The 23,259-nt window shown below is 39.4% G+C and overlaps 2 protein-coding genes across 3 annotated transcripts in view; one reads left to right on the top strand and one right to left on the bottom strand.

The window, feature by feature from the left end:
• Positions 1–74: 74 nt before the first annotated feature.
• On the top strand, positions 75–9,712 carry SKP2 (S-phase kinase associated protein 2). Its single transcript, XM_042875501.1, has 10 exons — positions 75–156; positions 636–856; positions 1,712–1,823; positions 2,098–2,241; positions 2,818–2,952; positions 4,373–4,471; positions 5,985–6,112; positions 6,693–6,744; positions 7,334–7,441; positions 8,094–9,712. The coding sequence occupies exons 1-10, from the start codon at positions 149–151 to the stop codon at positions 8,302–8,304; spliced, it is 1,218 nt and encodes a 405-aa protein (XP_042731435.1). The 5' UTR covers positions 75–148; the 3' UTR covers positions 8,305–9,712.
• Positions 9,713–9,872: 160 nt separating this feature from the next.
• NADK2 (NAD kinase 2, mitochondrial) overlaps positions 9,873–23,259 on the bottom strand; it is a 30,229-nt gene continuing 16,842 nt past the window's right edge. The window contains exons 6-12 of one of the 2 annotated variants that reach the window (XM_042875499.1): positions 21,112–21,248; positions 20,144–20,222; positions 17,909–18,052; positions 16,287–16,342; positions 16,147–16,200; positions 15,387–15,510; positions 9,873–13,156 (exon numbers count right to left, since the gene is read on the bottom strand). In XM_042875499.1, the coding sequence (XP_042731433.1) occupies positions 13,018–13,156; positions 15,387–15,510; positions 16,147–16,200; positions 16,287–16,342; positions 17,909–18,052; positions 20,144–20,222; positions 21,112–21,248 (733 nt within the window). In that variant the 3' untranslated portion in view covers positions 9,873–13,017. The remainder of the gene's footprint in view (positions 13,157–15,386; positions 15,511–16,146; positions 16,201–16,286; positions 16,343–17,908; positions 18,053–20,143; positions 20,223–21,111; positions 21,249–23,259) is intronic. The other variant, XM_042875500.1, reaches the window with a different exon arrangement.

Genomic DNA, 23,259 nt, shown 5'->3' with positions numbered 1-23,259 from the left:
GCGGGTGCGGGACGAGGCGGGGCGAACTACGGCTCCCGGCAGAGCTCGCGGCGGGCGCTGAGTGGCTTCCGGTCGGCTGGGCCTAGCGGGCGCGCGGCTTGGCGGACGCTGCGCGGAGCACGGGTCTCCCGCCCAGGCATCCGCCGCTATGCTCAGGTATGGGCGCCGTGCGGAGTATCGGCCCTCGCGGGGAGGCCGCAGATCAACCGGGAGGAGGGCTGGGGGCAGCGCGCGGGGCTCCGCGGCTGTGGGGGCGGTGGGAGGCAACGCGCGTGCCTCTGCGAGCGGCGCTCTGCGCTGAGGGCGCGAGAGCCGTGCGGGCCGCTGAGGCGCGCGGCGCTCCCTCACGCCGCCCGGGTGGGCGCTGAGGGAGGGCTGAGGGACCGCCCCGCTCCTCTGGGGAGGGGGGAACTGGGGTTAAAATTAAACTTTTTAGCGGGGATTGTTGCCCTACTTGAGGGTACGGGTTGTTAGCGAGACCTGCTCCCTGCCAGGCGGCTGTCTGCCGCCTCTCTGTACTCCGCGTCGGCCTCCAGAGAACGTGGCGATGGCCTCGCAGAACGCGGGTCTCCCTGAATCCCGTAATCCCTCAATCCGTGCAGAAAACATCTCCAGGAGATCCCCTCCTCCGGCAGCAATGTCTCCGCTGGCTTCAGCTGGGATTGGGACTCCAGCAAGACCTCGGAGTTCCTCTCGGGCATGGGGGTGTCGGTGCTGAAGAAGGACAAGCTGGGCAACGAGAATACCCCTCAGGAGCCGCTGCTGCCGGCCTGCACGCCCCACAAGCGGCTGAAAGTGAAGGAGAAGGAGTTCGTCATTGTGCGCAGGCCTCGGCTGCTCCGGGAGACAGAGCCAGGTATTGGCAGGCGGCCCTGCTTTCGTTTACCCTGCTAAATTAGTAGGAACTATTGCTGCAGCCATTCCCAACATAATTTTGAAACCCAAGGACTTGAATTTTTTATATAGGAATCTCAGAATTGAGAATCCAGCTGCGCATCTCTTGCAGGGTGTCAGGGGGCAGCCACTCACTCCATTGGGGTTGCTGTGTTAATGCGTGCAAGGGTCCCTGTTGGAAAACTGCAGGAAAGGTGCAGCAGGGACTCTGGGCTGGCAGGGGAAGGATTCAGTCCTCAGAGCAGCAGGAATACCCTTAGACACTTCTGCTTTTAAATGAATGAGCTCTGGGTTGTAGGCAGCTGTTCTGGAGCTCCAACATGTAGAATTTTTTTCTGGGCAGACAGAAACACTAGGTAACTGTGTACCTGTTTGTGAGAATTTTGGGTCGCACACATTCTTAAATAGTTCCTGAGAGATGTTTTGAAGAGCACTTCACATTACCCACTTTTCTCTGTGTACTATACAGATGCATACCTCCCTTTGGGCCCCTTTTGGAGGTGTAAGGTATGTGGCAAGGATGGGCATTTCATCAGGGGAGTATAGAGACAAGAAATCCTAAGATGTCCTTCTAGACCTGTTTTTCCCTTCCTGCTTTTGGGGAAGCATACAAGCCTTAGAATACAAATGAAATAGCTGAGATGCTCTCATTTCCTGAAGTATACTTTTTAAAATGAAGAGATGAAAGAGGAATGAGTAGTATGTAGAGTCCAGGGACAGACTGTAGTTGTCCTTCTGGCAACCAAAGTGAATCAAAGGCATCAGTAGGCAAAAATGAGCCAGCTTTAACTAGAGCATGCTCACTCTTTCCCTAAAGGAGTTTCTTGGGATGAACTTCCAGATGAACTTCTATTGGCAATCTTTGCATATTTGCCCCTGAACGACTTGTTGAAAGTTTCCGTGATTTGCAAGAGGTGGCATCGTCTGTCGTAAGTATTGCTTCTTGTCACTTAATGCTAAGAACTTTGCTTCCATAGGTTGATAAATGATTTGGTTTTCATCTTGCATGTTCAAGTGTAATTCAGTCTATTATGTGAGTTGTAAGTACGCATAGTCTCAAAAGACAACTGAGCTATTTTAACATTATTAAATTGTACTAAATGGCTTTTCTTCCTCTCAATCTTTTGTGAGTCTGGAAAGTTTCTGTAGTTGTACACAAAGATATGTCTTTTCCTTGCTAATGAGTAAAATTCTTCTCCCTAGATTTGATGAATCTCTCTGGCAGACTCTTGATCTGACTTGTAGAAGTCTGCTGCCAGGAGTTATTGGACAGTTGCTACCTGCGGGTGTTATTGTGTTCCGCTGCCCAAGATCTTGTATTGGGAATCCGCTGTTTAAAACCACAAAGTAAGGCTTTCACTGTGTACCGAGTTATTGGAGTCTCAAATTTTCAGTGTTTTTTTTTGTTTGTTTTTGTTTTGTTTTTTTTTTTTTTTAACAGCTTCACCAGTTTGTCATCTCTGTGGAGTGTGGAATAGCTGATCAGTGGTGAGGCATGTGTTGAAATAAGATCTGTATTCATCAGTCAGTTATTAAGAAATAAGCTAATATATTTGGGAGTATACTTCCAGGACCGTCATGTTCTTGCAAGTTATTTCTTTTAGAACCAGGAAATACGAGCCTCATCAGTATTTTTATGTGTGAACCTCAAGAAACCTGTGTAACTCTAGCAGGATAGACTTGCAGCTATTCTGATAAATCCTCTTAAGTATCTGAAAGATAAAACTCCTGAAGTTTTGGCTGGTAGGTTATTGGTACGGCCAGCAAGCTTAATAATACATACAGTATGCAGCTGATATTGAGAAATACAACTCCTCTCTGTAAGCTTTGCACACTTGTACAGTATTGCATATATTTATGGTATATGAAATTTGTAGTTGCTTTTTGGTGCAGTTTTACTAACCACTCTTTCTCATCTCTTAGACCTCTCCGGGTTCAACATATGGATTTGTCAAATTGCACAGTATCTGTTGCAGATCTCCAGAGTATTCTTTGTCGTTGTGAGAGACTGGAGAACCTCAGCTTGGAGGGACTAGTGCTTTCTGATGATATCATCAAGTGAGTGAAATGTTTGGGGATATTTTATAAGTAACTTACATTTAGTGCCATTCTTTTGCGCAGGCTAGGGTCAGAATACAGTTGGAGTTGTCTCTTGTAGGAGTTGTTTGAAAAGGCCTGCCCTAGTCATTTAATGGATTTAGCTGGCAGTCTGGCAGGATTGAGCTGCCTCTTTCCTATCTGTCCAAGAGACCAGGTGGGGAAGAAACACTGGTCTAGAAGAGTTGTTGGGTTTTTTTTGTTTGTTTGTTTGTTTCCTTTTTCTCAGAGTACTTATCTCTGTGGGGGTTGCGTCCCTTCACTGTTCCTACATGTGAGCTGCAGAGCTACTTTTCCAATTTCTGTGCTCCCCGGACATGTTCACATTTAGTGTATATATTCTTTTATATTTTAAGGAGTTCCAGCAACTTTTCTACCAGATGCTCTGTGTGCTTCTGCACCATTTCTCATTTCTTTGCTGACCTTCAGTGAAAAAGGTATCTGAAAAATTAGACTCTGTCAAGCACATGAACTGTTCTGTTAAACAGGAAAAACACTAATGGGTGTGCGGTCAAACTCCAGCTCAGTAACATCAGATGATTATGGGGGTGCTAGGAACCAGGCTAGATGTCTAGTGCTATGGGTGATCTGCTTTCTGCTCTTGAGTTTCCTGATGCTTTTCTCATATCAGGAAAAAAGAGTGCAAATAAACCAGTATTGTTTGGCTTGTGATGCCGAATGAAAATTGTTTACAAATTAGGCAACAATTAATGAACTTAATTGCCCTGCGTACAAATATAGTGGTTGTAAGGGGAATGCTGTTTGGAAATGTGTGTGTGTGTTTTTTTATTTTATTTATTTTCCTCCTTAACTAACCTCTGCCTCGCAGAGAAGATTTCCAAAATGAGATGATTGAGTCATATAATCATTTGAGTTTGAAGGGACCTTTAGTGGCCATCTAGTCCAAGTGCTCTGCAGTGGACGGGGACATCTACAGCTAGACCAGTGTGCTCTGAGCCCTCTTCAGCCTGATCTTGAATGCCTGGAAGCACAGGGCATCCACCACCTCTCTGGGCAATCTCTTCCAATGCTTCACTAATAAGTGCTGTAGTGAGACTGTTTAGTCTTTTGTAGAGATGCAGTGATCTTGAATTGGTCATGGTGTTTGTTCAATGAGATGTAACAGGAGAGGGCTGGTTATAAATACGCAAGCATATCTGGAATGTTGTGTAAATAGGCAAGTGTCCTTTATCAAACTGTGCCGTGATGCAGCAAGAAGTTGAGATCCTTAGTGACTCTTAATAGAGTCGGTTTACTAAAGATGCAGTGCTGCACATTCAACAAATAATTCTGTGCCTGGAATCTTCACTTTTAAATGTTACCATGTGTCTCAGCGATAAAAGCAATGTTCCAACATTTTATCTTTTTTTCTTTTCTACAGGAGCATTGCTAACAACCCCAGTCTGATACGACTAAATCTTTGTGGGTGCTCAGGGTTTTCTGCAGAAGCTTTGGAGCTGATGTTAAGCAAATGTTCTATGTAAGACAAAAATAGTTTTTGCTATTCCTACTTACTGTTAACTCCCGAGAGGAATTGTCCTTTTTATTTTTTGATAGGCATTCTAATTGTGTTTGTCTGTCAGTATGTTTTTTATGAGGCTTATTATGTTCCCCAATGCTTAACTGTTGGTTATTACTTGAATAATTATATAATTTCTTTCCATCAAGCTGTTTCCTTCTTTAATAGCAAAGAGGTACTTCAGTAATTATTTGTAAGTTTCTTTAGTCATCATCCTTAAAGGAAGTCTTGGTTGGTTCAAAACTCATCTACATCCACTTGGTTAGCTAGTATATTTGATTTTCTTAATGAAAGCACTATGTAATTCTCACATTGTGAAAGCATACAAGTTTGTTTGAGGAAGATACCATCTGAATGTGGAGTACAGGAGTTCCCTATGCAGTCAGAGAACAGTATGAATGGCAGAAAATATTATGCCCTTCCATCCATGGTAGAACAGTTCTGCAGTTTTTGAAGCACTAGTTCAGATTAACAGGTCTAGTGATTAAACCATCTGCTGTCAGAAGTCACTGAGTTGAGCTTCAGTAGCTCTGGGATTTACACCCCAATCTTTTTGCTGAGTTCTTGTGAGATGTTGGACAATCTTCTTAATTTGTTTCTGCACAGTAATATTTTTAATCAAACTGCAGTAGACCAGTGGACAGACAAAACCTTAATCTTGCTCTGGATAGTTAATGCTTACAGCTGCTGGATCGGATTACTTGGATGCTGAGCTTCTTAAAGAAAGGCAGTATCTGTAGAATGCACAGTGCATAAAGATCAGGTCTGCCATCTGATTTTAAAAAATGGTGTTTTTGATTTTACGTAATGATTGACAGCTGAAGGCTCTAGTCAAGCAGTTTACTATGCCTTTATCCTCTGATTACATCTCTAGCAGCTGCACACAAAACAGTACTATGACTGGTGATACGCTATTGGCTGCTGAGCGTGTAGTTGAGGTAAGGTCACAACCTGACCAGTGCATATATAAAACTGTAGGTATTTTATGATGACAGTGCAATTGGTCACCTGAACAATGCTAATAAGTGATAGCAAAAGATTTGTGTTTCTACCTCTCAATGTAAGATCTGGTCAGTGGGAACAGGTTCACATCACCAACCAAATACAAGATGAAAAGAAGTATCTCCCCTTGACCATTTAACTTCCTACAATGATCATTAATTATTTTGATTGAAAGTGATCTTGGGAAGAAGCTTAGGCCCTTTGCCTACAGCAGGTTCTAACTTCAGCACTGGTCAGGACTTTGTCTAGTTGAGTCTTGAAAACCTCTGCAGACAGATTTCTCACAGCCTATCTGGGCAGCCTGCTCCAGAGCTTAATTATTGAGAAATTTGTATTAATGAATACAAGAACTTTGGTAGTAGATGTACCACAGTTTGAGTTCTTATATATATCTAATGCAGTTGATACTCCTAAGGCAAAAACATCTATTTCAGTTATTCTTCCAAACCATTCTTTCTTTCTTTGTGTGTAGGTTGGAGGAGCTGAACTTGTCCTGGTGTGACTTCACAGCCACTCATGTCAAAACAGCAGTTAGTCACATTACTTCAAAAGTAACCCAGCTGAACTTAAGTGGATACAGACAGAACCTACAAATATCAGGTAAACATCAGCATGGAAAATATTTATTCCACTAAGAAATGAAGCAGCAGGCTTTGTATTTACTTCTGACTGGTGTCCACTCTAAGTATTAGAAATACTGTGTGCTAAGACTGATTTTTATGCTCTATAAAGAGCATAATGTTTGTATTGTCAGAAGATCCTATAATTTCTCTAGCTTAGCCTTGAGGAATGAAATAATTTGTCTTCTCAATTTAAAAACAGGTAGAACTAATTTCATCTTCACTTGAAAGGTATAGCCTTCACTTTTGAACTAATTCCCTCAAGCAGGGGAATAGATCTCGTGTTAACTATGAATCATGTTTTCTGATATTGTATATTGGAAAGAAGCTTAGTTTCTGGAACATTCTTTAGATAAGGCTTCTGCTGTTGTGTCTGCTGAAAAGGTCATTCAAAAAAAGAATAGACATAATAACTACTTAGGTTCTGCCCCAATGTAATATCCTACAGATATTACAGATCCTACCGTTAATTTGGAAGGCAAATAATATCAGTATGAGTGGTGTTGAAAGCATGTATGTCTTTATAACTGAAAGGTGGCCTGACTGTGACTTCTTTACAGATGTTAAAACGCTAGTGGAAAGATGTCCTTTCCTTGTGCACTTAGATCTAAGGTAAGAACTCCTGTGCAGGTAGCCCTTAAGTCCTTATGGTTCAGGGGATTGGTAATGATACTGCTCTGCAGTAACCATACAGCAGTAATTAGTAGTTGAGTAGGACTGCACAGCCAAAAGTTGCTTCCCAAGTTAAATTTAGAAAAAAATTACTATCTGTTTTGACTTAATCTGGAATAAGTAACTAACTTAAAAATTTCTTTTTTACTTCAGAGTAAATAGTATGCACATAAATGATTTGTTAACTAATAAATGGTAGCAGTCAACGGATAAAATAAAAGGAAGCATATGGGCTTATGGTACCCTAGTGAGAATGTCTTTCAGCTCTCATACTACATGGCCACAGAACTGTTTTGATTTCCGCTGCAGAAAATCTACTTGCAGAGAATTTTTGCTTCATTTGCCCTTCAGTGAAAATCAAAACGTGTCACACGTTAGAAATGGGTTACTTCTGTATCGAGCAAGAAGTACTGTAATGGCAGGAAAACAAGTGGATGTTTTACACTTCTCAGCTTGAATTTTAGAGATATCAAATTTACTTCTGTTTTATAATCAAAAGATAACTTCTAATTAATATGCTCTCATACAGCGACAGTGTGATGTTGAAGCCGGAGTGTTTCCAATATTTTCATCAGCTCATCTTTCTGCAACATCTCTGTCTCAGCCGATGCTACCAAATATCACCTGCTGCCTTAGTGTAAGTAATCCCTAAATGGCTTTGGTTTACTAATTCAGAGGATAAATAATTTTAAACATGCTGTGTTTTGGGCTTAAGAACTGCAAGTACTGTTTTGATAAACATACTGGTACAAAGTAGGAGTAAAATAATGTGGTGACTAGGTTGTGAACCTTTAAGAATACAAACTGGAACCAAAGGTATCTGAGTAATGTTTCCAGTCTGTAGTTGTTGAGCAGCACGTTCTACATGTGCCTCATGTCTGTTTAAAGGCATTACTTTGAGGTTCCAGTCCTGTCAGTGACAGTGTCAGCATTAGGTTTTTAATTGTGCAGCAATCAATAACTTGCTTTCAGAAACGTTAACAGAGTGGATGGTATTTGCTGACCAGTGTAAGAATCTCTATATACCTTTCCTTTCTGTGCACCTGCATCGGTTATTGGTTGGCACTGTAACACAGCTTAGAGTTATTTGCTCAAAGGCATTTTTTTTTTCCTGCCTTTCATTATTACAACTATTCAGCTCTATCCTATTTTGCATCTGAAATAGTATGCCCTCAAGAAAAAAAGACTTTAGCCTGAAAAATTCAGTAAAAGTACATTTAGCTAGTTCGGGTATAGACTGCAAAAATGCTTTCAGTATAATGATTAACTTCTCACTGCTCTCTTTCTAGAGAACTTGGTGAAATTCCAACATTAAAGACTCTTCAGGTATTTGGAATAGTGACTGATAGCTCCCTACAGCTCCTCAAGGAGACGCTTCCTGACATGAAGATCAATTGTTCACATTTTACAACTATTGCAAGGCCAACTGTTGGCAGTAAAAAGAACCATGAAATTTGGGGTATCAAATGCAGATTGTCACTGAGAAACCTTAGTGGCTAGTGATCTTGTACGATGGATGCCATGAATGCACCGTGTAGTGAAGCTCCTTGAGAAGCAGAATGTCAGAGCACATCTAATCATAGTTCTGTTTTTTAAAGTATTGTATCTTGGTCTTATGCCATAATGTAGTTCTATAAATATGTTTATACTCTTTAAAAAAAAAAAAAGCCTTTAGAAATCTGATGATCTGTAAGCAATTGTAGAAACTTTTTGTTTTAGGAGAGCTACTTCAAAAAAAAAATATTGTGAAACAATCACTGTAATGGAACTGTTACAGCCTTTATTAACTGCTGCAGGTTTTGATGCAGCTATGATTGTTCTTAGGCATTGTAAAAGTGCTTTCGATTAAATCTTCCAGCTCTGCAACTCCTGGAAAAATCAGTGGAGGTACTAGATGGCTTAGTTTTCTGCTGGTCTGAAGTTTACAGAAATCAAATAATGCTATCAAAATCATTAAAATTATTAACTGAGTGATGTGTATACTAAGATGTGAAGCTACCCTGTTTGGGAGAGTGAGTCTGAATTCACTGAACATTGAAACAGTAAAGGAGCGTTGGAACGGAGGAAAGCACTTAAGAGCTCAATACTATACAAACAAGAAGCAATACAAATGAGCTGCTGTGAAGTTTTTCTTCAAGACTTCATGTTGCTTTTCCTTGCTTAAGCGAACTTAAATTAGGGATGAAATCTCAAAACTTCTTTCATAGGGTCTTTCAGCTGCATTTAGTATATTGAAAAAAAGTTGCAGGAGTGAGTATCTTGGTTCCAGAACTCAGAGCAGCAACAAAAACTGGGGCTGCACTGTAGGGATTTTGAGAGCAATTCCTTTGGTGCTATTAAGAGAGATCCATTTCTCTTTTAGCTTAAGTTTCTAGTATCATTTAACTTCCTGTATCTTTTAACACTAATAGGAAAAGCTAACATTGTCACAGGAAAAGCTAAATAACTAACCAAAAAAAAAACAAAAAAACAAAAAAACAACCAAACTAAGACTAGGGACAAGTAATGAGCCCCCCACCTCTTGGGGAAGAGATGTGGCTCAGTCCACTCCCAGTCCTGCTGTGGGCTAGGCATGTTCCAGGGATAAGGGTAAGCGTTATTATCGTCTTTTAGCACAAAACTTGCAAGCAGTGAGCAACAGTAGGGGATATACCATTGTTGTGGTAAATAGGCTGTTGCATAGGCATAGTGTCTTCCAGAGTCAGTCCAAAGATAAAAAGCTTAGTAATAAGTACACAGCAAAGTAGTGTGGAAAATTGCTTGTTTGCAGTTTTAGTTTTCATGCCTTAAATTACTTTAAAAGTTTACTTCAAGATGAAAGGTGTATCTATTTGTAATTCTTCTCTCTCTGTATAATGTAACCCCATAAAACTTGTTTTGCATTTAATAAAAAGCTAAGGAATCGCTATATTGTACTAATGATTTGCCACCACCATTTTTGCATGACTGAAAAAGCAGAAACTTGTGCAATCAGTGTCTTACCAACTGTGATTTAGATGACAGGGTATCATAATGTCATGCTTAGTAAATGAAAGGAAGGTGAGCACAATAAACACACACATCACATATGCATTATATATATATATTTAAGTTGAAATCAGGCCTGGGACAACTTCAAGCATCTATTAAACTTTTAATTTTATTACATAATGTAGAAATTAAAAAAAAAAAAAAAAGCAAAGACAACCTGTTTAGTTTAGCAGAACACAAGTGTGGACTGGCACTAAAAGATGACACCATGGATTTTATTTGATTCAGCAGGTAGAAGAGTTCAGTGCCAGTCCAGGCCAAATAAATCAGTGTTACACCAATACTCAGCCCTGTCACAGAACATTGTCTACAAGGTAAGTTGTCTCTACTGCTTTCCTTTATAACAAAGGATTTTACAATTCTTTAATAGAAAAGGTAGCTGCTTACTGATTATCTATTATAGATCTCTAACCCATCCTTGTTATTTAAATCAAGCATTCACCAGTAAATGCTATAACAGAAGTGCAATTAAAATACAGACAAAACCAGTAGAGGCCACTCATGAGTAGGTCAGGTTTACAGTTTGCTAAGTAACAGTCAGGAACTTAACTGCAAAATGTAAACCCTAAATCAGATTATACTTTGGGTACACAGGACTTGAAAACATTGTGTTTTAGTCTCAACATTCAGAGTAAGAGTACTTTTATCAGGAACACAACCGACTCAGGCTAATCTTTAAAACATTACAGCACAAATGTCTCTGAATAAGTAGCATATAGGTTCCTTGCCAGAAAATTTTACTTATGCAGCTAAACTGAGTAACTAAATAAGATTTTAATCTCAGAGTTGTTGGTAAAGTCCTAGGAAATCATAAATTAATGTTACTGGCATTGCTTTTTGAATCTTAACACCAAGTGGATGAGTATCCTGGACAAAAGGCACGTAGGTCCATCTATAACTGGCTATGAAGGGATTATGAGTAACCTTATTCTGTGTGGCCAATGTTTTAAAGTCTTACATCTTTACATTTAGATAAATTCTGCAAACTACTTTAGATATTAAGAGCTTTGCTCTTTATATAGTTCTGAAAGAATATTTGGCTGTTTTGCTTTTCCTCTTCTGCTCTATAGTCCAGATAACTCAAGATCAGGTGAATAAATTGGTCTACAGCACACTTAAAGGTGAAATGTGCACAACACAGTGATAGCTTATTTTTAACAAGTTCCATAGATACCAGGTTTTTCTTAGAACTGAAACCCATTTCTAAATTCTGTTTCTAACTGAATACAAACACTAACACAGTGTAAAGGAAAAATCCTTCATACACTTCCTACAGCTATATAAGTTTATATTTTGTGATTGGCAATAAATACATTGATTGGCCACACTGGAGAACATCCCCATTAAAACTGAGAACATCTATTACAGAAGTCTCTTCATTCAAAAGTAGTTTGAAAAAAACTCACTTTTGGAAATACATTTTTCCTAGTAGACAGGAAAAAAACTTTTTTTCAAGTCATGTGTCAGAAGAGTTCCTGCTGTAGAAATCTTCATTTTGTCAAATTCTGCCCTCTGATCTATGCATTAATCAGCACAGATTTTCAAAGGCAAAGTTCACAGTTTCTCTAAAACAGTATCTACAAAGTCACTTCCTCTTCTACAACCAGTTTTTTATAGCATACATAATCAGAGGCACATCAAACTATATTTGTTGTCAATTCAGTATCAGTTAGAATTCAGCATAAATTTTGTGGGGAAATTAACAGGGTAACATGTAAGTATTATTTGCACTCTAACTACAAGGGCTGCTCCAAAAATAATGTCTCCTCTTTTATTACATTGGCTTGTTATGTCACAAGCAGATGTTGATGGTATGGCAGTATAGGAGGAACCTTCCCACCAATATTCCATTACATGTTGTTGCCACGTGACAGATGGCAGCAGAGGGGCAGTCTGACAAAATGGCACCTGACATGGAAGTGCAGATGAACCAAAGGTTTGCAACTGAACTCCATCATGTGCAAAAAGTGGCACCCACTGACATTCAATTACACTTCCTGAATGTTCAAGGAGAACAAACAGTGGATGTGAGCACAACATGGTGAGTGGTATGTTTTAGCAGTGGCTGCAACAGTGGGTCACCATGCTGTGGTGCAGTTTTATAAGCAAGCCTGCATTCACTGCTGATCAGTAGTGGTGACTGTTGAGAAACAGTATTTTGTAGCTGAGAATTTGCTCGATCAAGAAGTGTTACTGTGCTCCTTGTACCATTGCTGTTTCCACAGAAAGAAGCAGGAAGCATTCCTTTCACAGCAGCCTACATAGTAGGACTCAGCTGAGCGCATTCCATTATTCTGCAGTTGTAAAGAAACTCAGAACCTAAAACTTCAAATCATTCAACTTAAGGTCCATATCTTTCTTTATGATAACTGCACACACTGTGAGTGGACATCTGCAAGCGCCATATACTCCATTCAGTGAGGAACTGTCTTAAGCACATTTTCTGTAGTTTCATATTCATAGCAAAGGGCTCAATAAAAGCCTTAAGTTTCAAGTCTCCCTCTACTCAAAGAGCAAAGGAAGGAGCTACCTCACTGAAAATATGAAAGAGCTGGAAATTAAACCAGGCTTTCACTTTTGATACAAATCTACAAAGTAGAAAAAAAAACTGGATGAGCCAAGAAATTTGTCATGAATCATATGAAACTACAAAGTTGTAAATTTTCTGAAAAGCATACAAAAGATTTGTGTTTCTATTACATCAACATTAGCAGTTACCAAAATCTATATATCCTTGCACCAAATCTCTAGATTTTGACAGTCAGATTTTCTACAAAAGTGGATGTATGAAGATATTTATTTTTTTTTAACCAGTTCCACACTTATTAAAAAACTGTACATCTGAATATTGAGTGCTACTGACTTAGTATTTAAACCCATCTACCTGTGGTTCAAAAAGATATTTTTTCACATTTGCCATACAGGTTAAAAAATGTCAATCTGCACTGAACTTAGAGGTAAGACTTCAGATACATTTCTTATACACCAGATGCAAAAAGAGCATAAATAGGCTTCCAAGATATCCCCAACCCAAGGAATGAAAAGCACCTCAGTTTTTCTCCAATTTCTCTTACAACTAAAAAAAAGCCAACTTCCAACTTAATGCAGCATTATGATGTGCTGTCCTTCTCCAGTTCTCTCTCTGGATCCAGAATTGCTTCAGCAGAAGACACTAGGGTCCTTTCATTCTTCGAACAGAACAGTGCACAGTGCATCCTCCGTATCAATCAGTATTGAAGCTATTGCGCCATCATTGAACTCAAATGATGTTCCTCCATCTATAACCATACATGCATCCCAACAACGAGAACGGACACAGACTCTGCCAACAAAAAAATAGAACAGTTTAGAAGTGAGATGGTTCACAGAAGCACTTACCTGAACAAAGAGACTGTCTCTTGAATGTTTCTTTGCACGGACCAGTAATGCTGAATCATACAGGAGCACACGTAATAATATCACAGCAGAGAGAATTAGAGGACCTATTCAAAGGAAGGCTGTTACTCCAAAAGTCTGAGGACTCTTATAATGCTACACCTGAAAATGAAACTGGAGTTCAGTGCGTTTTTAAACAAAGCTACTGATGATCCCATTTAATAAAGGTTTGCCTAATCTTTCACAGAAAAGAAGTCTTACATAATTAGCATGATTTCAGTATATTGGCTTTGAAGTTAAATGGAACGTGCATTTACAACTAGCAGTATCTCAAATACTTTGGATATTACTGTATTCTGTTGTGCTGAATGAATCGTTGACAGAAAAGATAAAGTCATTTCAAACACAAGGCTGAAGGTCAGAATGCTTGCCACACAACTTCAGTAGTTATGGCAGCAATTTCCTATTAATAATAAGAGTGTGACCAGTATGTTGTCTGGTTAACAGAAAAATTTTAAGGCAGCTCTTCTACAGCTGGTCCAGACAGAATAAAGCTACTAGCCATCTTCTTCACTTATAAGTGAAATTAACATCTGTCAAGATTTCTTCTTTCAAATACATAGCAAATTAGAATGCTCTTTAATATTGTTCTCAACAATTATTATTATTTATCTTAATATTGCTAGATGGGATCCAGGAGTGATTTCAGAAAAGCTGCAAGACTGCAGTCTTACATAGATGTGCCTGACTGTTCCACAAACAGGCCTTGGTCTAAACATGTTCTGATCTCCAGGATTTAATTGGCAATTATTCCAGTGACTTAAATCTTCATGAAGATCATCTTTCACAAAGATAAAAAAACTTGCAAGGATGGCCCAAATGTCAAGCCAGTCTCTGCCAAGGCTGAAGCCTGGAGGCACATTACCCCGTTTCACTTTAGACAGTTAAAGTATCTCAAAAAAGAGAAAGAACAGCAATAGCAAGATTTTTAGCACAGAGCAAAAGACAAACCATGAGAGGCAGCAAAAACTAATTCAAGGAAAAAAAAATGGACAGATACCCCTCTCAGAGGTATGTAGACATTTTTTACTGCAGGAGAGTTTCTATAGTATATCCTATCCCTGTTGACAGGATAGGAATTGATCTTGTAGCACTTACAGATGAAAATTCAGTTATTTATTTCTATTTTGAACTCTTCTTGTACCATCTCTCTAGGTTTATTCAACCTGGAAACCTCCCAGATCAAAATTACTAAGAAGCAGTAAACATTTAAGACATTATAATCTTACTACGTCATAAAATGTTGCAACACAGCTGTGGCTCAAAAGGAGAATTCAAGTCTCCAAAGTCAGACTCCTTTGTTTTGACATAAAAGGTTGAATTAACATTTGGTTGATATTGACACACTGTATTGTTCTCAGCATAGTTACTCTAAACATACAGTAACAGTTGCATATGTTTTTATTTACTTAACTATAGTGAGTTCCATAAAAAGTGCTCCATGTTAAAATGACTCAATTACAGAACAATTTAGTTTGGAAGGGATCTAGGCCACAGCCTTCAACTCAAAGCAGGCCTTACTTCAAAGATAGATTATGCTGCTTTCAGTCTTGCTTTCTCAAGTTTGGACTATTCCAAGAATACTACCAGCAGTCTCTCATCCAACCTATTCTACTGCCAGACCATTCTCAGTGAAAAATATTTCCTTATCAGAATTCTATAACATATAGGTCACGACTGTTGCCTCGTACTCTTCTGCTCTGAAGAGTCTTTCTGCTCTACACCTTGAACTGTATTCCCCCACTTAGTCTCGTCTTCTTCAGGCTCAACATGACTCCTTCCCATATGTGCCATGTGTTTTAGCCCCATAATACTCTTAGAGACCCACTCCTGAACTCACTCCAGTTTGTCAATGCCTGTCTCATAGTGAGGGCAATGGCATGTGCGCAGAACTGAGCACAGTGTGATTCTTTTATTCTGTAGGATTGTGTGTGGCTCAGATGTTATGAAAGCATAATGCAGCTTGGAAACTTCTTCCTGTTCTTACCAGAACTATACTCAAGCCATTGAGAACACAAACTGGCAGTTGAAACACTTTAAGGAAAACTCCTGTGTTACCTACATACAGAAAATACAGAATGTAGACATCTTCAGTAGCTGCTACGGTCAACACTTACTTTGAAGAGAAGCCACGCTGCCGACTGCTAGAGAAAACTCTGTTTACAATAGGTTCTCGGATGCTGAAAAACATCTTTGGTTCTTCTGGACTATAAAGCAGGGATTCATTGTAATCATTTGTTACTGTAAATAGAAATCAGCCATTAGTTTTTGTAGATAGAATTTTTAAGAAAAACACATTTGTCCAGGAAAGAACAGCTTCCCTATTTGGAGATATAATATTGAGACTTGCCAGGTGTTTAACAGCCTTCACCTTTCAGGTGATTCTACAAGACTTAAGTTCTATTCCATGACTTACATTCACTAATTTCTTCAACTGAGTAAGTATTTAATCTTTCAAATCTTAGGACAACTGAAATTCTCATGAAGATCTACACATTCTAAAGTCTAAATTACTGCTTTCATTTCAAGTCAGAGGTTTTTCCATCAAATTCATGTAAATAATATTTCTGAAAAAGATTAAAGAGGAAAAACTTCTTTACCTTGATGGTAATAGAGCACAGGATCAAGCAGACAGGTTGTGCATTCCCCTTCTCTGGAACAACACAGCTGCATGCTTTCCTATGCAATCTGCTCTGCAGAACCTGCATTAGCATGGGAGTTGAACTATGCGATCTACAGACCTCCCTTCTAACAGCTACAATTCTCTGATTCAGTAACGTTGCAAGAGCACTAAAGCAGCTGAAGTGGTGCTGAGAATATAAAAATAAACTCATCAACATTTATGGTATCTTAATAAATCTTGCCTTTTTCACTAACCTTTTTGTACTAGTTCTGTGTTCAGTGGCATATTCAAACTTCCATGCTTTTTAGCTGTTGGAACAAGATTAAGAAGAGCACCTATTAGAGAAGAGTATCTTTGTGTGAACTGAGCCAGTGATGCCAGGCTGTTCACTCACCGATATTAAGAATCTCTTCAACAGCTTGATTTGCTACCTTGTTAATATTATAGGACCTAAACAGAAAAGTAGAAGTCTTGTTTGGTAAGCAATAAAATTAAAGGGAACAAACAAAAACCCCAAGTACCTTGCATACAGATTAAAAGTAGGTTTCAGACAATGGAAAAATTAAGAATGCCGTTAAGCATAGGCAGACAGCAGTTTTCCTCCTGGGACCAGATTCAAAAACTGACTGCTGCCTCTGTGCACAGGTACTATGAACATGTCAGTTGCCTAGTTCTCAGTGGAGCTTACAATTCTCAGTCCAGGTCTTTTGTTATGGCTGTAAAACACCTTAAAATGCAACAGACATCCACATAACACACTACAGAAATGCCATGGGCGTTTTTCCAACAGTATTCCTCTTACACTTACTACCAATCTACAAACCTGAACAAATGCCGAGAAGAAATTGAGATGCATGGTTGTTCTCTCTCCTAACTAGTTAACCTGGCAGCTAAAGAAGTACTTGGATGTTTAAATTTAAACGCCTTGCATATTGAGGAGCTCTGAAATCTCAACAAGACCCCTAAACCAGACACCAGTTACAGCAAAGAAAACAGGAATCCTGGAATGCTCTGCTGAGATTGCTCAATAGAAAACAGGCAAATGAAATGCATAAGAACAGCTTTTGAACTATATGTTCCCAAAGTACCAAACACTAGGAAAGTTCTCCTAGCAATCTGCCAGTTTCATTCTTGGCAGCCTCCAGGACAAAGTTATGCTGACTGAATACAAGATTCTGAGTTACAGTGAATATTTAAGCCCAGTAACCATGGCTACAGCATGAATATTCATTTTTCCAATTTCATTAAAAGCTTCAGTTTTAGTCCACCTTAGCTTGCCAGAAAAATCCAGCTTGTACAACCTTAAATGATAAGGATAGCCCATTTCCAAATCTTTCCCACTGTACAGAAAATTAAATTGATCAGATTGCATGTAACACTACAGCTCGTTTAAACTGCTGCTAAGGAAATCTACTCCTTTGATTAGTACAGCTCTCCTTGGATATATGCTTCTTCATCTGAGAAGAATATTTTGGCAAAAAAAAAAAAAAAAAAAAAAGGTGCCTTTTCAGTTAAGTTTGAAAGAGACTTGGAAATCCAATAATGAAAAAATAGATGTGCCAGACAACACTTAAGTACAAGTCTTCTCATTGCTATTAAAGCTTCAGTCTTCATAAATGTTTTCCTGAGCTTCTTAATCTAAGCAGTTTAATTTTAACCAACGAGACCTACTCCAGAGAAACACACTGGACAGAGCAGGATCTCTCCCTCAACATTCCCAACCTCTTCTCTGTAGGGGCATACAAACTTCCGAGCAAAATTTCAGGTAAGCTTTTGTCACAATTCCTCAGCTCCTCATCCTTTCAATTCTTCTCACCATATCCATAAGGAAGAAATTCTCCTTTCAAACACCCAAAACAGCTTCATGCTATGTCTAACAGTGAGACTATTTAGACATAACTGATACACATTGATTATTCATAGCTCAACAGTCATAATATGGACAATATGCTTCAGCAAAGTCAGTCTACTTTATCTGAAACAATATTTTCTGTCAAAGCAGCAGCATGTACTTACCATGCTTTTGATCCTGTTCCTGTGCACACATTGAGCCCTGAACTCTTCTGCTTTTCCCAAGGACCATCATCAACTGATATCTCATAATAGGAGGCCCTATGAAGCGAGAATTTAAAACTGGGTTTGCAGGACTTAAAGTTCTCCCTGAATAAGACAGAACACACAGCCTTATCAGGCACATAAAAATTTATAGGGGATATTTTCAAATCTGGATGACAATTTCACAGGCTTTGTTGAGTACTTCAATTTGGTGGTCACTTTTCACTCAGTTTTATAGCAGTTGTTATAATGGACAAAAGCAATTTGCAGCATGAAGTTCTGGACAGTTTTCCTTGCAACCACTTTTAATATTCAATTCCATGTGAAGAACTCTGGATCATTTGGCAGTGACTTTGCATACGAGCAGGGTTTGCTGTACTCAGAAATGAAACTGCAAATACATTACCTTTCTTGTATAACTGTTGAATTACTGCATAAATTCTTATGCTGTGACTGGGTCTCAAAATTACAACAGGGAACACTAAGAGTGAATAATAGCATGGCTTCAAGCTGAATTCATGATCACTTCAGTAATTAAAAACCCACTGTGATTCTTCACAGACAGCTTGCTTTTTTTTTTTTTTTTTTTTTTTTTTTAAACTGCATTCAGCAGGTTTTTGAGTTTCTCCTCAAGACAAATTCTTCCTAAAACTCAGGTGTTCAAGTCGTGGGGCACAATCATCACTGGTATTATGATGTATCAGAGGATTCATGTAGCACGGTATTACTGATGTATCAGAGGATTCCTCATCTTAGGCCTATCACAACCAATCTCTCTCCATAAGCTTCAGAACTTCCAGTCATATTTAAGAACAGTTGTTGATGCCTAAAAGAAATAGTACGATACAGCCCTCAGATACATAGATAACCCCTTGGAAACACATCCCATTCACTGTGTTCACATGACTGAACTTCTTAATAAAAGAAGTTTACTGAGCTTCTAGTGATTGATGTTTTGATTTGGACAAACTGAAAATACAAAGCTTGTAATACTTTCTTGTTTTCTCAACTGACATTTTGAAGATGCACTAGTACTTTGTCTTCTTATGCAGCATTTCAGCCTTAAAAATAAAAATTTATTTGAGCCTTAAAAATTAGACCCATCTGCGTGACATCATTACTGAAAGTCTTCAAGTCCTATTAACACAAGATTTATTACTAGAGATTTGTTCCTACAGGTATTGTGTTCTTCACTGCCTCTCAAAAATACTGAACTAAGGAATATAGTGTATTTATGACATTCAGATGTAGAGGGCTATTGTAAAGTGTTGGAAAGCAGCTTTGTGTTCCTCTATCGTTGTACATTAAGTAAACGTTTTAGAATCTTGATAAAATTATATTTGATTAGTAGACAGCAATATATGTATCTGTTTGAGACTAATTCCTTCTGCCAGTCTGAGGCTGCAGTCCAGATGGAAGATAAAGCACTCATGGAACATTTATACTGTTTCCAGCAGCAATCACAGTGTCCCAGGCACTGTACAAACACAAGAAGATGTTACACACTAAAGTTTAAAAAAAAAATACAGAATAAAATACAAGTAAAAGTTTGGTGAAGCACTGACTGAGGATCATGTTTTAACTCCTTCCTCAAAGCCCCATTCATATTCCCCATATCCTTCTTGTTACTGTTTGGCTAACAGAAATGCATTTATCTTCAGATAGGACAGTCAAGAAGGTACACTGCATAATGCAGTACCATTATGTGATACAAACTGTCTTCTTAGAACAAGGACATTTTCCTGCAATAACAAGGCTTCAGCCAAATGCAGGGCTTCTAAATACAGAGGCAGGGAAAGAAGTTATTATTAGTATTTCAGTTTGGTCATGCTAGGCTAATGAAGAGTAGACAATTCAAAGCCATCTTCTGAAATCTTCAGTTCACGGTAAAGACAGTAACTGAAAGTATATGATTAGATAATAGCTAGCCAAGAAAGTAACAGACAAGAACAGAGGAGAGAATGGCCAAACTGGAGAATGGAAAAACAGATGCTTACAGCACTGCACGTTGCACTTAATTTCTGAATACACGCTTCATAACCAGCAGCAATCCAACCTACTGGATTCTAGATTGATAAACTAGAGCAGAAATTTGACAGCAAAGACATCATAAGTGATTGCCCACTACAGAGTTATGAAAAGAAATGAAGCCAGTTGAGCCCCACTGCAACAACAACAACAAAAAATTACACATACCTGGATGAAAGAGATTCCCCAATGAAGACTTCATTGAGTGCTCTTACTGGTAAAAGATGTGGACCAGAAACATCAGATCCTGCAGATATTGAAAAGAATCATGTTAAATCACGGCTCCAAAGCCTAGATTTTCAAAAATAATCCATGATTCATTGGAAGTCACACTTTACTGCCCATGTTTGCATTTATTTAGATGTTGGATCTCAATGTCCAATTTTCATTTCAAGGACTTTTTCACCAGTTTAGTCTGTACCTAGTTATTGTCCTTTAGTGGAAAGTACAAGTAGTTGAACCAAGGTCGGAAAACCAATGCCACACGTTTTCAGACACTGCTTTGCCTGAGAACCAATGGGCAACCAGACTGATTATCTCCTCTTCTAGTCACTGACAGTGACTTAATAAATATTTTAGATTAAGTTCTAAGAATTAGAAGTTACATCAAAGGTAGTTTAAAAGAATTAATGAGTATTTCATAATGAACAGGATTTCTCAGTGAAGAAATACAGGACTGGATAAATGAGGCTCTTGAATTCTCAGTCCAGCATAAAGAAAACAATGGAAGGTGTTTGATGACCTAGGAATTACCCAAGACGACATTGTCACTTGTCTTTTTCCATTTGCTTGCAGACAGACTGACAGCTTGTTTTTCAATTGTGAGGTAATCTACCTCAAATTTAGTAGAAGTGAATGCAGAGACACTTTCAGTGTGGACCTGCTGAATTCATGGTAAACTGTTCCTATGGTAACCCCAAGTAATCCTAAGAGACACCACTTAACAAACATAGAAGATGATCATACTCCCATCTAAAAAACCCAGAGCCTGAACCTTGAGCTAACAAGTATCACCACTTCCCACTTTTCAAACACAGTGACCACACTTCAAATATTTCAGTTCTTACAAATCTATGCCTCCTATTCAAAGTTATCATAGCAAAGTGATTACATTCTTGTCACAGACTTTAACCTACTTTGATCCTGGAATCTTTCATTTATATGAGCTCTGCTGTGTTGTTCTTGGCTCAGCTGCTGTTCATGTAAATCTACAGGGACAGGGTTAATACCAGTTCCTTCCAGGTACAGTCGGATTCTTTGTCGCCACTGCCACCTTAGGGAGGGGAAAAGTTTTTATCAGTATCCAAAATACTCGTTACAGAATTAGCTAAGATCAGAGAGTCTTGAAGATACAAGGGTTGTACCCATTCATGCACAAAGCAGAGCATCTTACAATTAAAGGCTAAATACAAGGTCACATTACAAGTTTTATAGCTTCCATATCACTTCTCTACTTATGAAGTTAATCATATCAAAATGTTAATACTTTACCCTCACCAAATTGCCAGCTGATGTTTTTTCTATGTGTAAAATAAGATGACACTGACCAAAATATGTCTTCAAAAGTTACATTATGCAGAATCACGCAGAATCACAGGTGTCAGAAAGGACCTTGAGATCATTAAGTCCAACCCCCTGCTAAAGCAAATACCCTATAATAGATCACAGAGGTAGGCATCCAGACAGGTCTTAAGTATCTCCCATACAAGAAGACTCCACAGCCTCTCTGGGCAGCCTGCTCCAGTGTTCCATCACCCTTCCCATAAAGAAGTTCTTCCACAAGTTTGTATGGAACTTCCTATGTACAAGTTTCAGGCCTTTGCTCCTTGTTCTATTGCTACACACCACTGAGAAGACTCTGACCTGATGCATTTGTCTCCCATCTCCCTTTAGATACTTACAAACATTTATCAGATCCCCTCTGACTTCTTTTCCCCAGGGTGAACAGACCCAGGTTACTCAGTCTTTCCTCATATGGGAAATACTCCAAGGCCTCAAACATTTTTTGTGGCCCTCTGCTGGACTCCTGCTAGAAGATCCCTGTCTTTTTCGACTGGGGAGCCTAGAACTGGACACAGTATTCTGGCCATGCTCATTTTAATCCACCCCAGGATCCCACCAGGCTTTATGGCCCTAAGGGCACACTACTGGCTCATGGCCAACCTGTTGTCCACCAGGACCCCCAGGTCCTTCTCTGTAGGGCTCCTCTCTTAATTAGTGGTGCATGTGGTTATTCCTCCCCAGGTGCAAGACCTTACACACTTGCTTTCATTAAACCTCATCAGGTTTCTTCCAGCCAATCCAAACAGAAAGACAACTTTCAATTAAGAAAGAAAAAAAATTATAGAACTGGACTATTACATCCCTATTCTGAGATCCTGTTACACTGTTTACCGTCACAAAACAAAGATAGTCTGATATAGCTTGTTCTTTATAAATCAATTGGATTGGTTGTTACATGGAACAAGGCAAATGCTAACAGATTTCTTCAAGTAAAGTGACTTCCACATAGTTCAAGGATAAGGATTTAAAAAAAAAAAAATCCTTTTTCCAGTCTCCAACATATATACATCACCATCCTAATAGAACTCTGAGCCATCAGAAGTTCTTTCAGACAAGTTGATCCAGGTATCCACCTAGCACAAAATTTCCTTCCAAATGAGTGCAGGGATGCCATTCAGAGGGACCTCAACAGGCTTGAAAGGTGGGCCTGGCTGAACCTGATGAGGTTCTACACAGCAAAGCGCAAGGTTTTGCACTTGGGCCGGAGGAATCCCAGGCATCCATATAGACTGGAAGGAGCAGTCCTTGAGAGCAGCCCTGCAGAGAAGGACCTGGGGGTCCTGATGGATGAAAAACTGAACATGAGCCAGCAGTGTGCTCTTGCAGCTCAGAAAGCAAATGGTATCTGGGCTCCTTCAGAAGAGGGGTGGTGGGCAGCAGGGACAGGGAGGTGATTGTCCCCCTCTACTCTGCTCTTGTGAGGCCCCATCTGGAATACTGTGTCCAGGTCTGGGGCCCCCAGTACAAGAAAGAGAGAGAGCTGTTGGAGAGGATCCAGAGGAGAGCCACAAAGATGATCAGGGGGCTGCAGCACCTCCCCTATGAAGACAGGCTGAGGGAGCTGGGCTTGTTCAGCCTGGAGAAAAGAAGGCTGCGGGGTGACCTCATTGCAGCCTTTCAGTACCTGAAGGGAGCCTGCAAACAGGAGGGGAATCAACTCTTTGAAAGGGTTGATAACAGCAGGACAAGGGGAAATGGTTTTAAGTTGAGGGAGGGAGATT

Source organism: Lagopus leucura, unplaced genomic scaffold, assembly GCF_019238085.1.
Source record: "Lagopus leucura isolate 7727_CA_CO unplaced genomic scaffold, USGS_WTPT01 Super-Scaffold_100014, whole genome shotgun sequence".
Taxonomy (NCBI): domain Eukaryota; kingdom Metazoa; phylum Chordata; class Aves; order Galliformes; family Phasianidae; genus Lagopus; species Lagopus leucura.
Note: the sequence above shows the minus strand (reverse complement) of the source record. Positions and strands in the feature narration are given on the sequence as shown.

Excerpts from the sequence above, each read along its gene's own strand:
- SKP2 (XM_042875501.1), top strand. Across the intron at positions 2,242-2,817 it reads CCGCTGTTTAAAACCACAAA|ACCTCTCCGGGTTCAACATA; the intron begins GTAAGGCTTTCA and ends CTCATCTCTTAG. Across the intron at positions 7,442-8,093 it reads ATATCACCTGCTGCCTTAGT|AGAACTTGGTGAAATTCCAA; the intron begins GTAAGTAATCCC and ends CTCTCTTTCTAG.